Source organism: Bos grunniens, chromosome 21 (genome assembly GCF_055505025.1).
Source record: "Bos grunniens cultivar Pamir isolate PY7600 chromosome 21, Bosgru_T2T1.0, whole genome shotgun sequence".
In the NCBI taxonomy this organism is placed as follows: domain Eukaryota; kingdom Metazoa; phylum Chordata; class Mammalia; order Artiodactyla; family Bovidae; genus Bos; species Bos grunniens.
In genome coordinates, this window is record NC_141185.1 from 66,070,822 (window position 1) to 66,083,003 (window position 12,182).

The 12,182-nt window shown below is 45.1% G+C and overlaps 1 protein-coding gene across 2 annotated transcripts in view; it reads right to left on the reverse strand.

The window, feature by feature from the left end:
* GABRG3 (gamma-aminobutyric acid type A receptor subunit gamma3) overlaps positions 1–10,991 on the reverse strand; it is an 828,707-nt gene extending 817,716 nt beyond the window's left edge. The window contains exons 1-2 of one of the 2 annotated variants that reach the window (XM_086364905.1): positions 10,625–10,991; positions 2,160–2,308 (exon numbers count right to left, since the gene is read on the reverse strand). In XM_086364905.1, coding sequence (XP_086221031.1) covers positions 2,160–2,308; positions 10,625–10,677 — 202 coding nt within the window. In that variant the 5' untranslated portion in view covers positions 10,678–10,991. The remainder of the gene's footprint in view (positions 1–2,159; positions 2,309–10,624) is intronic. The other variant, XM_086364906.1, reaches the window with a different exon arrangement.
* Between the last annotated feature and the right edge of the window lie 1,191 nt (positions 10,992–12,182).

Below are 12,182 nucleotides of genomic sequence, written 5' to 3' on the forward strand. Positions count from 1 at the left end.
TAAACAAATGGTATGTAATTAAACTTAAAAGCTTTTGCACAACAAAGGAAATTATAAGCAAGGTGAAAAGACAGCCTTCAGAATGGGAGAAAATAATAGCAAACGAAGCAACTGACAAAGAACTAATCTCAAAATATACAAGCAACTCCTACAGCTCAATTCCAGAAAAATAAACAACCCCATCAAAAAATGGACCGAAGAACTAAACAGACATTTCTCCAAAGAAGACATACAGATGGCTAATACACACATGAAAAGATGCTCAACATCACTCATTATCATAGAAATGCAAATCAAAACCACAATGAGGTACCATTTCACGCCAGTCAGAATGGCTGCTATCCAAAAGTCTACAAGCAATAAATGTTGGAGAGGGTATGCAGAAAAGGGAACCCTCTTACACTGTTGGTGGGAATGCAAACTAGTACAGCCACTATGGAGAACAGTGTGGAGATTCCTTCAAAAACTGGAAATAGAACTGCCATATGACCCAGTAATCCCACTGCTGGGCATACACACCGAGGAAACCAGAACTGAAAGAGATACATGTACCCCAAGGTTCATCGCAGCACTGTTTATAATAGCCAGGACATGGAAGCAACCTAGATGTCCATCAGCAGATGATTGGATAAGAAAGCTGTGGTACATATACACAATGGAATATTACTCAGCCATTGAAAAGAATGCGTTTGAATCAGTTCTAATGAGGTGGATGAAACTGGAGCCTATTATACACAGTAAAGTAAGCCAGAAAGGAAAATATCAATACAGTATATTAAAGCATATATATGGAATTTAGAAAGATGGTAATGATAACCCTATATGAGAGACAGCAAAAGAGGCACAGATGTATAGAACAGTCTTTTGGACTCTGTGGGAGAAGGCAAGGGTGGGATGATTTGAGAGAATAGCATTGAAACATGCATATTATCATATGTGAAATAGATCGCCAGTCCAGGTTCAATGAATGAGACAGGGTGCTCAGGGCTGGTGCACTGGGATGACCCTGAGGAATGGGATGGAGAGAGAGGTGGGAGGGGGGTTCAAGATGGGGAACACATGTACACCCATGGCTGATTAGTGTCAATGTATGGCAAAACCACTACAATACTGTAAAGTAATTAGCCTCCAAATAAAATAAATAAAAAATAAACAATAAAGCTTCTGAAGCATAAGAAAATATTTTCATGTTATTAGTGCAGATAATATTTTAAAGAAATGATCATTATGTTCAACTATATTAAAATTCATAGAGTTTATATTTCAAAATATACCTTGGAAGTGAAAAAGTAATACATAGATTGGAGGAAAAAGAACTGTGTGCTTACTAATGCACTGCTACTACTGCTGCTAAGTCGCTTCAGTCATGTCCGACTCTGTGACCCCATAGACGGCAGCCCACCAGGCTCCCCCATCCCTGGGATTCTCCAGGCAAGAACACTGGAGTGGGTTGCCATTTCCTTCTCCAATGCATGAAAGTAAAAAGTGAAAGTGAAGTCTCTCAGTCGTGTCCAACTCCTAACAACCCCATGGACTGCAGCCTAACAGGCTCCTCTGTCCATGTGGTTTTCCAGGCAAGAGTACTCACAGTCATTTTATTTGTAATAGACAAAAACTGGGAATAACTAATATGTTCCTCAATAAACATTAAAAAACTATGATCCATCCATAGCATGGAAGATTACTTAGCAATAAGTAAAACAAACTATTGATACATGCAACAACTTGAATGGATCCCAAAATCACTTTGCTGAGCAAAGAAAAGCCAATCTCAAAAAGTCATGTACTAAATGACTGCACATAGGCTCCATTCTCAAAATGACAAAATCATAGAAATAAAGACTAAATTAGTGGTTGACAGGTTAGAAATTTTGGAGGAGTGAACAGATGAGACTCTAAAGCAAGAGCAGGAAGGGAAACTTCATGGTAATGAAACCGTTCTGTATCTCAATTATAGTATCATTACACAGATCCGCATGTGACAATGTGGAGCCATGTACACACACTCTCCCAACGTCAACTCTTAGTTCAATACCCATGAATTGCGTGACTCTGCACTACCTTTGCAACTTCCTGCAAATTCATAATTATTTAAAATAAAACCTTTAAAAATATATCACACTATGTTTCCTACTAAAATAGCAAACATCATCACTCACTTCCAATATCTGGCCTCAGCTTCTTATCATATTCTCTTAGCAACTTGTTCAGAATAAGAGTCACATCTGTGTCTTGGGATTTCGGAGCCAAGACCCACTTCTGGTTTGATGATGAATCTTCATATTCATCTTCTTCCACCTTCCTGGTCCTGTAATTACAGCACAAAGTGTGACATGTAAGTTGTAGCAATGATTCCAGGAAACGTCTTAAGCTTTGGCCCACCCAAGCACCACTGAAATAGGTAGAAAATCCCCAGTACACTCAGTCCATTCAAAAAATTACCTCTAAAATCTTAAAAGCAAAACAAAACACACAAAAAAAGAATCCAATAAGAAGAATGCCAGTGCTATTAACGTAACATGATCCTTTCATTAAATGTCATAAAAAAAGTCCAAGTCCATGTTAAACCATAGACATCATAATAAGTAATCCAATACATGAAGGCCAACAAGCAGAGAGTCAGCCTTCCTAATATCAACCTTGAGATCTTCTGAAGGTCAAGGCAAAAACAACTTGCAGCTTCCACTTCTCATTTCCAAGACCTCATTTTAGCTTAAGGTGAACAGCTTCTGCAGAATGCACTCATTGAAAATAGTTGAGTCTGACTCTGTGCTTCTCATGGAACACCTTTGGTCTAGGCAGACATAGGGACATAAGGAGATGATATCCTTGGCCAGCACCCATGTGGCATGCCAAGGAAGAGATATTGGTTGGTAAATACTCTCTGGTGATTTCACATACCTCCTACCACACAAACTGATTCACCTCGTACAGAGTAGGCTTGTTATTGTTCAGTCACTCAGTTGTGTCCGACTCTTCACGACCCTGTGGACTGCAGCCCACCAAGCTTCTCTGTCCTTCACCATCTCCCAAAGCTTACTCAAACTCATGTCCATTGAGTCAGTGATGCCATCCAACCATCTCATCCTCTGTCATCCCCTTCTCCTCCTGCCTTCAATCTTTCCCAGCATCAAGGTCTTTTCTAACGAGTCAGCTCTTCACATCAGGTGGCCAAAGTATTGGAGCTTCAACTTCAGCATCATATTCAGGATTGATTTCCTTTAGGATGGACTGGTTGGATCTCCTTGCAGTCTAAGGGAATCTCAAGAGTCTTCTCTAACACCACAGTTCAAAAGCATCGGTTCATTGGCACTCAGTCTTCTTTATGGCCCAACTCTCACATCTATACATGACTACTGGAAAATAGCTTTGACTATATGGACCTTTGTTGGCAAAGTAATGTCTCTGCTTTTTAATATGCTGTCTAGGTTTGTCACAGCTTTTCTTCCAAGGAGAAAGTCTCTTTCAACTTCATGGCTGTAGTCATCACCTGCAGTGACTTTGGAGCCCAGGAAAATAAGGTCTCTCACTGTTTCCATTGTCTCCTCATCTATTTGCCATAGAGTGATGCCATGTCTTCATCTTTTTGAATGTTGAGTTTTAAGCCAGCTTTTTCACTCTCCTCTTTAGCCTTCATCAAGAGGCTCTTTAGCTCCTCTTCTCTTTTTGCCATAAGGTCGGTGTCATCTGCATCTCTGAGGCTATTGATATTTCTCCTGGCAATCTTGATTCCAGCTTATGCTTCATCCAGCCCAGCGTTTCTCATGATGTACTCTGCATATAAGTTAAATAAGTAGGTTGACAACATACAGCCTTGACGTATTCCTTTCTCAATTTTCAACCAGTCCAGTGTTCCATGTCCTTTTCTTACTGTTGCTTCTTGACCTACATACAGGTTTCTCAGGAGGCAAGTAAGGTGGTCTGGTATTACAAAAATTAAAATCTTTCTAACATGTCTTTAGCATCTGGCCCTTTAATAGATGAATCCAAATGAATGCTGAGCATCAGAATCTGTCCCAAGAAGGGCTGAGCCTGACAGCCACCTCTCCCGGGTGTACTTGAATGGAAAGGCCTCAAAATGGCAAGGTAGTTTCTTTAGTGAGTGAGGCCATCTCAGCAGCTCAGCAATTTGGGCCTGAAAAGAGCACAGTTTCCTCTTCAAAGTAGCACTTCCAGGAGGCCTGCCATTTACCAATGCAAAAAAGCCTGTCACACACACACACAAAAAAAAAACAAGCAAACTTCTTCCCTCATGGCTTGTCAGTGTGTGCACCATAATGACATATCTTCCTTCACAAAAGATAACAAAATAGAAAACAGAACATTGCACTGAGGTTTATTTGTCCTGATTAAGTATAAGCTGATTTCTGTTTAGCTTTTCAGATGGGACCTAAAAAGGCAACAACCTCACAAGGCAGTTGGCTTCTGGGACATATATTTTTATGTTAATTTTTGTCATTGTTCACTCGCTCAGTCGTGTCCAACTATCTGTGACCCCATGGACTGCACCATACCAGGCTTCCCTGTCCTTCACTGTCTCCTGGAGTTTGTTCAAACTCATGTCCATTGAGTTGATGATTCCATCCAACCACCTCATCCACTGTTGCCCCCTTCTCCTCCTGCCCACTATCTTTCCCAATATTGGGGTCTTTTCCAAAGAATCAGCTCTTCGCATCAGATGGCCAAAGTCTCCAATGAACATTCGGGGTTGATTTCCTTTAGGATTGACTGGTTTGAGCTCCTTGGGAGCTCAAACTCTCAACAGTTTGAGCTCTCAAGAGTTTGGGACTCTCAAGAGTCTTATCCACCACAATTCAAAAGTATCAATTCTTCAGCTCTCAGCCTTCTTTATAATTCAGCTCTCCAATCCATACATGACTACTGGAGAAACCATATTTTTGACTATACGAACCTTTGTCAGCAAAGTGACATCTCTGCTTTTTAATATGCTGTCTAGGTTGTTCATAGCTCTTATTCCAAGAAGCAAGCATCTTTTAATTTCAAGGCTGCAGTCACTGTCTTCAGTGATTTTGGAGCCCAAGAAAATAAAATCTGTCACTGTCTCCTTTTTCTCCCCATCTATTTGCCATGAAGTGATGGGACTGGATGCCATGATCCTCGTTTTTTGCACGTTGATTTTTAAGCCAGCTTTTACATTCTCTGCTTTCACCTTCATCAAAAGGCTCTTTAGTTCCTTTTCACTTTCTGCCATTTGGGTGGTATCATCTACATATCTGAATTTATTGATATTTCTCCCAGCAATCTTGATACCAGCTTGAGATTCATCCAGCTTGGCATTTCACATGATGAACTCTGCATATTGGAGAAGGAAATGGCAACCCATTCCAGTATTCTTGCCTGGAGAATTCTATGGACAGAGGAGCCTGATGGGCTGCAGTCCATGGGGTCACAAAGAGTCGGACACAACTGAGCAACACACACACACACACACACACACACACACACATACACACACTCTGCATATAAGTTAAATAAGCAGGGTGACAATGTACAGCCTTGAATGTACTCCTTTCCCAGTTTTGACCAGTCCGTTTTTCCATATCTGGTTCTGACTGTTGCTTCTTGACCTGCATACAGGTTTCTCACGGGACAAGTAAGATGGTATGGTATTCCCATCACTTTAAGAATTTTCCATAGTTTGTTGTGATCCACAGTCAGAAGGCTTTAGCATAGTCAATGAAGCAGATGTTTTTCTGGAATTCTCTTGCTTTTTTATGATCCAACAGATGTTCACCATTTGATCTCTGCTTCCTCTGCCTTTTCTAAATTTAGCTTGTGTATCTGTTCTCAGTTCTTGTACTGTTGAAGCCTAGCTTGAAGGATTTTGAACATTACCTTGCTAGCATGTGAAATGAGTACAATTGTGCAGTAGTTTGAACATTATTTGGTATTGCCCTTCTTTGGGATTGGAATGAAAACTGACCTTTTCCAGTCCTGTGGCCACTGTTAGGTTTTCCAAATTTGTTGGCATATTGAATGCAGCACTTTAACAGCATCACCTTTTAGGATTTGAAATAGTTTAGCTGGAATTCCTTCACCTCCACTAGCTTTGTTCATAGTAATGTTTCCTAAGGCCGTCTTGACTTTATGTTCTAGGATGTCTGGATGTAAATTTTCAGTATAGTCTAAATTATCTGTAGGTTTCCCTGGTAGCTTAGTGGTAAAGAACCTTCCTTCTAATGCAGAAGAGACAGGTTGGATCCCTGGGTTGAGAAGATCCACTGGAGATGGAAATGGCAACTCATTCCAGTATTCTTGCCTGGGGTATCCCATGCACAGAACAGCCTGGTGGGCTACAGTCCATGGGGTTGCAAAAGAGTTGGACACAACTTAGCAACTAAACAACAACATAATATAATATTATAATATAACTATAATATATAACATCTTTAAAATCTTATGTATATGTCATATGGTATGTACGAGTCTTTTAATGAGTGTTAACTAGCTTTAACATAGATCAGAGCAGTATCAGCCTAGTTCTGTATGAATATATACACATACATGACGTTTTGATAATAGTATATGGCATATATCTTGAAGACTGAATTCATTTAACTTTTCCCTTGGCTAAGATCCCCTGGAGAAGGAAATGACAATCCACTCCAGTACTCTTGCCTGGAAAAATCCCACAGAGGAACCTGGTAGGTTAAAGTTCATGTGGTCACAAAGAGTTGGACACAACTCAGTGACTAAATGATAACAACAATATTAAACTATAATTCTATTTCTTGACAGAAAGCTTAGAATATATACATCATCCATAGGAACTATAAATTGCCATGGATTTTTTGCACTGAATATTCACCATCAATAGGAACTTAAAAAAATTGGGACTGATATTCAAGAAGTGATATGTTTCATTTAATTACTGGTAAGACTTTTTACTTTTATAAATAACATTATCAAATCTAAAATGTTACAGAAGAATATTTAATTTATCAAGAATATTAATTGTATCATCTTTAAAAGAAGTGGGTTGAAGAAGGACATGGATTGCTGGGAGCCAACCACTGCCCACAGGCCTGGCAGCTCAGTCCACAGCAAAGGCACTCGGGACACTGTGGGCAGAGGGACAGCTCACCTGGGCAGGATCACGTGTAGCACCCTCAGGACTCCTTCCAAGTTGCCCACAGTGCAGCCCTCTGCCCCTCTGGGGTCTCTCTGTCTCTCCCCTCCTGCCCTCCCCCAGAGACAGCTTACTAGTACAGACCAGACCATGCTTTCCATGCTATGCATCTTCTCTTGCCCCAACACTCATATGTGCACAGAAGCACACTAACTCTTCATCAGTTCTCTGTATGCACAGCATTGGTTTCTGAAAAATACTTTGAGCTACTTCAATAACAGGTATTATAATGTGACTAATTCTCCCTCTAGCGGTGAAGTGGTGATGGGTGTTTTCCTGAAATTGCGTAAGCTTCCTGGTTCACGGTAGGTGAAGGGGGAGACAAAGAAAAGAACAACAGCCAACATCTTCTTCAGCACCTTCCCTTCAGAAGGTGAAATGGGGCACCTGCAGTTCTGTGGCTGGGTTGGGGGGAGAGCAAGCAGGCACAGGCTGAGATGCTCTGGGCCAACACTGGGCTCCTCCCAACCCTGGAGCCTCATCAGTTTGTGCAGGACTTCAGAAAAGGAAATCAAAGCTTCTCAGCACTAGGGCCAGACCACCAGCCCTACAGAAAAGCTTCCCTTTGTAGAGAACCCAATCTCATCTCAAGGACTCACCAGAATATGAATAAAACAAAAATGTTCTGTTGTTCTAAATTCCAAGTTGGCTATATTCACGAGTGTTCTGTTATCAGGATTGTTGGATCCTAAATGCCATCATTAGCTTTTTCTTAAAAACAAATCGGCAACAAACTTACAGTTCAGCCCTCAGATGGCATTTTCATGTCTTACACCTTCTCTTCAACTGCAAGGGCAGAGACAAAGCTGGATGTATCCGTAAAGATAAAAAGGAGCTCCTAAACTTCAGACGGCACTTAGGCATTCACTTAAGGTGTCACTAAGCTCCAGGTGTGACTGAGTGTTTTTAATGTAGGATAAGCTCTTCCAAGGGTGTCAGAATGGGGTGCTTTGCTCTCCACAGAGCTGCTAACCTATCACCACACAGCACAACTGTCAGAACTTTCTCTGGGGCTTTTAAACACCAGGAAGGCAGGCCAGAGCACAAATGACAACTCTCAGAATTAATAACAGTTTTGAAAAGTGAGGGCTCCCCTGGTGGCTCAGATGGCAAAGAATCTGCCTGCAATGCGGGAGACACAGGTTCGATCCGTGGGTCAGAGAGATCCCCTGGAGAAGGGAATGGCAACCCACTTCAGTATTCTTGCCTAGAGAATTCCATAGAGAAGAGGAGCCTGGTGGTCTTAGTCCAAGGGGTCACAAAGAGTCAGACAGGACTGAGTGACTAACATTTGAAAGGTGATGCTCGTCACTGGATTACTTCACATGTCTGTAACCCATTCAAAGAGCAAAGATAAAAGAAGAGGCATATAGCAATAACATTAGTTTAAAACTTGGATTATTTTCAATGGATATGCAACTTCTATTATCAACCCAGACAAAGAATATATTAAAGTTGTTACATCTGCCTTTGCAAAATGGAAGAATGAAGAATACCCAGAGACTGTATGTGTCTTTAGGAACCCCTAGACACCTGAGTGCTTCAGACACCCAGGTATCTTCCTACTAAGCACATAAAGTAATGAGAACAATAAGCAGATTTCCTTCTAACATATTAAGTATCTATAGATCTTAACAGTTGATTTTCTAACCTGCAACTGCAGGTCACTTCATCCAGTCAGTAGCAGTAGGAAATTCAATTAGACATAATCTCAGATTGAGATATGACCTGGGACATCTACATTACGCCTGGTGTTGTTTGTTTCTAAACAGAGATACATCCAAGCAGGGTGAGCCTCGGAGAGCACACTTCCATTTCCTTCCCAGCTCGTTCCTTAGACAGGAAGCAACTTCAGTTGAAGGACCAAGGAGTGTGCTGCCTGGCTGAGAGAGTTTCCAGTGAGTCTGCCTTCCCCAGCACATACAATTCACCTTTCTTACTCTCAACTCTTTGCAAAGAGCAGCAGTTTGTGGCAGGAAGGAACAGGACTCTCTTCCTCACAGTATAACCCTTCCAAATTCACATCTTGTAGGATTTGTTAATGTGCCTTCCTAGGTCCTCAGGGGGCTTCCCTCAGTGGCTCAGTGGTGACGAACCCGCCTGCTGATGAAAGAGATGCAGGTTCAGTCCTTGGTTCTGGGAGATCCCGTGGAGAAGGAAATGACAACCCACTCTAATATATCTGCCTAGGAAACCCCATGCACAGACAGAGCCTAGTGGGCTACAGTCCATGGCGTCACAAAAGTCAGGCCCGACTTAACAAGTTCCTCAGTACTTCACGGATTTGAATGAACATGCAAGACTTCCCAGCACTGCACGCTGACACCTGCAGAGCTTATGACCCACAGGAAGGCTCTCAAGCTCCCCGACCTAGGAAACGAAGAGGGTATCAAAAGTGTTTGGGGAGTTGAGGTGCTTGGAGATTCTTGGGGTCATGAGGGGAGAAGAAGGAAGGCAGCTGCTCTAATTTTTAAAGCACGGGGCAATCTCTAGGCTCTTGACCAGAGATCAAATCCGAGACAGAATTAAAGGAACCAAACCCAGAATCTCCATTTATATTTACAGCAACAGGGTTTAACCCTTCTGGTCCCACTGTCCTTCCATCCTCATGAGTCATCTTCATCTCTTTCTGAATTACTTTTAAGCTCCCATCAGCCGGTTGGTGTGCTGGGAGGAAGGGTAAGGGTGTCTATGGTAAGGTAATTTCCCACAGGTATTAGGTAGAAACCTCATTATCAACTTCAGTATGCTTGCTTCATACGGGGAGGTTTGTGCATGCTGCTGCATGTGAAAATGGCTCATACGGAAGGGGTGCTTATGTGTACCGTGCGTGTGTTCACAGAACCTGGGAGGGGAATCCTTTCCGAGAAGCAGAGCTCCTGGCTGCCCACCATGCCCCCATCCTCCTCCGTCTGCCTCCAACCCTGCTACTCCTCATAAAGACAGGTTTAAACCGGGTCGCTCGGAAACCTGACTCCGGGGTCCCGGGAGATTTCAAGGAGGGAAACGATACAGAACGTTGATGTGTGTGTGTGGAACATACAGAATGTTGGTGTGTATCTGTGTGTGTGTATTCGCGCGCCCGGGGGCGCGCGCGGAACCCTGAAACACTTGGGGGAGGGGGAGGAGCGAGATAAAGAGGTAGACACCGGCTTCCCCCAGTGATGCTGGGCTTCGAAATCCCTTAAACCCACCAGACCTTACAAGGTTCAGGAGAAGAGCCCATTAGTCTCGGAGTCCCCGCGCTTCAGGCTGCAGAGAAGGCTGCGGTCGCCTAGCCCGGAGAGGCAGACGGCCGTGGCCGAGGGAGACGGGACAGGTAAAGCGCCTGCGACTCCCCGTCTCCTGCCCGCTCGGCCCCGGCGGGAGACGCCGCAGCCCAGACGACGATGGCCGGGGGCGCCGGGCACTGGGGACCGACGGAGAGCGCGCCGCCGCCCGCCCGCCAGGCTCCGCACCCCGGGCGCCACTCACCGCGCGTGCAAGCCGGAGAGCAGGCAGAGGAGCAGCAGCAGCTTCGGGGCCATGCTGCCGCGGAATGGGGCGCGGGGTCGGCGGCCCCAGGCCGAGCGAGGCTCCCTGTGGGGCGCGGGCCTCCGCTCCGCGGCTTCTCCTGGCCCTCGCTGCCTCCGACGGCGCCGGGCCTCTGCGGCGGGACAAGTGCGGACTCGGGCAGCGGCCGCGCCCCCGACGGCCGGCGGGTCTGCGCGCGCCTCCGCGGGGCCCACGCGGGACGCCGGCCCCGCCCGCGCCCCGGCGCCGGGTCTGCGCAGCGGGCTGGCGGGCGCGGGCGGTTCGCGGCCCGGATACCCGCGGCCCCGCGCCGCCCACCGCGCCCGAAGCTAGAACCGCGCCGCGCGCGGATGCCGGGCGGTGGGCTCTACGCCGGCCGCGCGGCCGCCGCGCCCGGGGGTGGGGCGGGGAGGCGGCCGCTCCTCGAGCGGGCAGCGCCTCCGAGGCGGCCTGGGAGGGGAGGAGTTCCCCCAATTACACGCTCGACAATTCGCGAGGCCAAGAGAGGTTTCAATGGACCCGGAGCGTGAGGCCGGGAAGGGGGCGGGGAGGCTCTGGGATCCCGCCGGGAGCCTAAGAGAGGGTCCTAGAATCGGCACCCCTTGGGTTTAGAAAGATCCCTGCGTCTAGAAAGACCCCTTGGTTTAGAAGTCCCGAAAGGATGCGCTCTTTCAGGCACTTCAACACCGCATTGTGGTTCTCTGCGCTCCCAGACCTCCCAGAACGTCCCCACCTAGGCGCCCTGGCGAAGGCGCGAGATGGTCGGCTGAGCAACCCGTCGTGTTAAATCGACTGAACCCCTTCAGCGCACTGCTGAGATTGTGCATGGAAAAGTGGCTTGCTGGGCAGTACTTTGAAAAAAGCAACCCCCGAGTGTACCTTTCACACACAGAGCAACTAATACATACCAATGAGCAGCAGTAGTGAAAGAGAATGTTGAAGGTTGGAGACCAAGACCTCCTTCATTAGTAATAACCATTCAGAATGTAAATCCTTCACCATATTACAAATCAGCATACCTTAGACTACATTCACTAAGAAGTTGGCTTTTATATTGGAGAAAAAAATAGGTCTTAGAAAGTATTTTTTTTTAATTCTGAACTACTGTTCATAGAATTATAAGGATATCATGTTTCTTTAATATATTGTCAAACAGCTGTGTTCATAGGATATATGCAAGGGTAAGTAGGAAATCGGAAAAGGCAAATGGCACCCCACTCCAGTACTCTTGCCTGGAAAATCCCATGGACGGGGGAGCCTGGTGGGCTGCCATCTATGGGGTCGCACAGAGTCGGACACGACTGAAGCGACTTAGCAGCAGCAGCAGCAAGTAGGAAATTGCCTGGTTTTTTCCTCTTTATTTCTGAGTTCACCAACATGAACGTGGTTACAGAGTAAAGTTGTTGATAATGAGGATATATAGATATATAATAGATACATAGGGGCTTCCTGGGTGGTAATAGTGGTAAAGAACCCACCTACCAGTGCAGGAGACATAAGAGATGTAGGTTCAATTCCT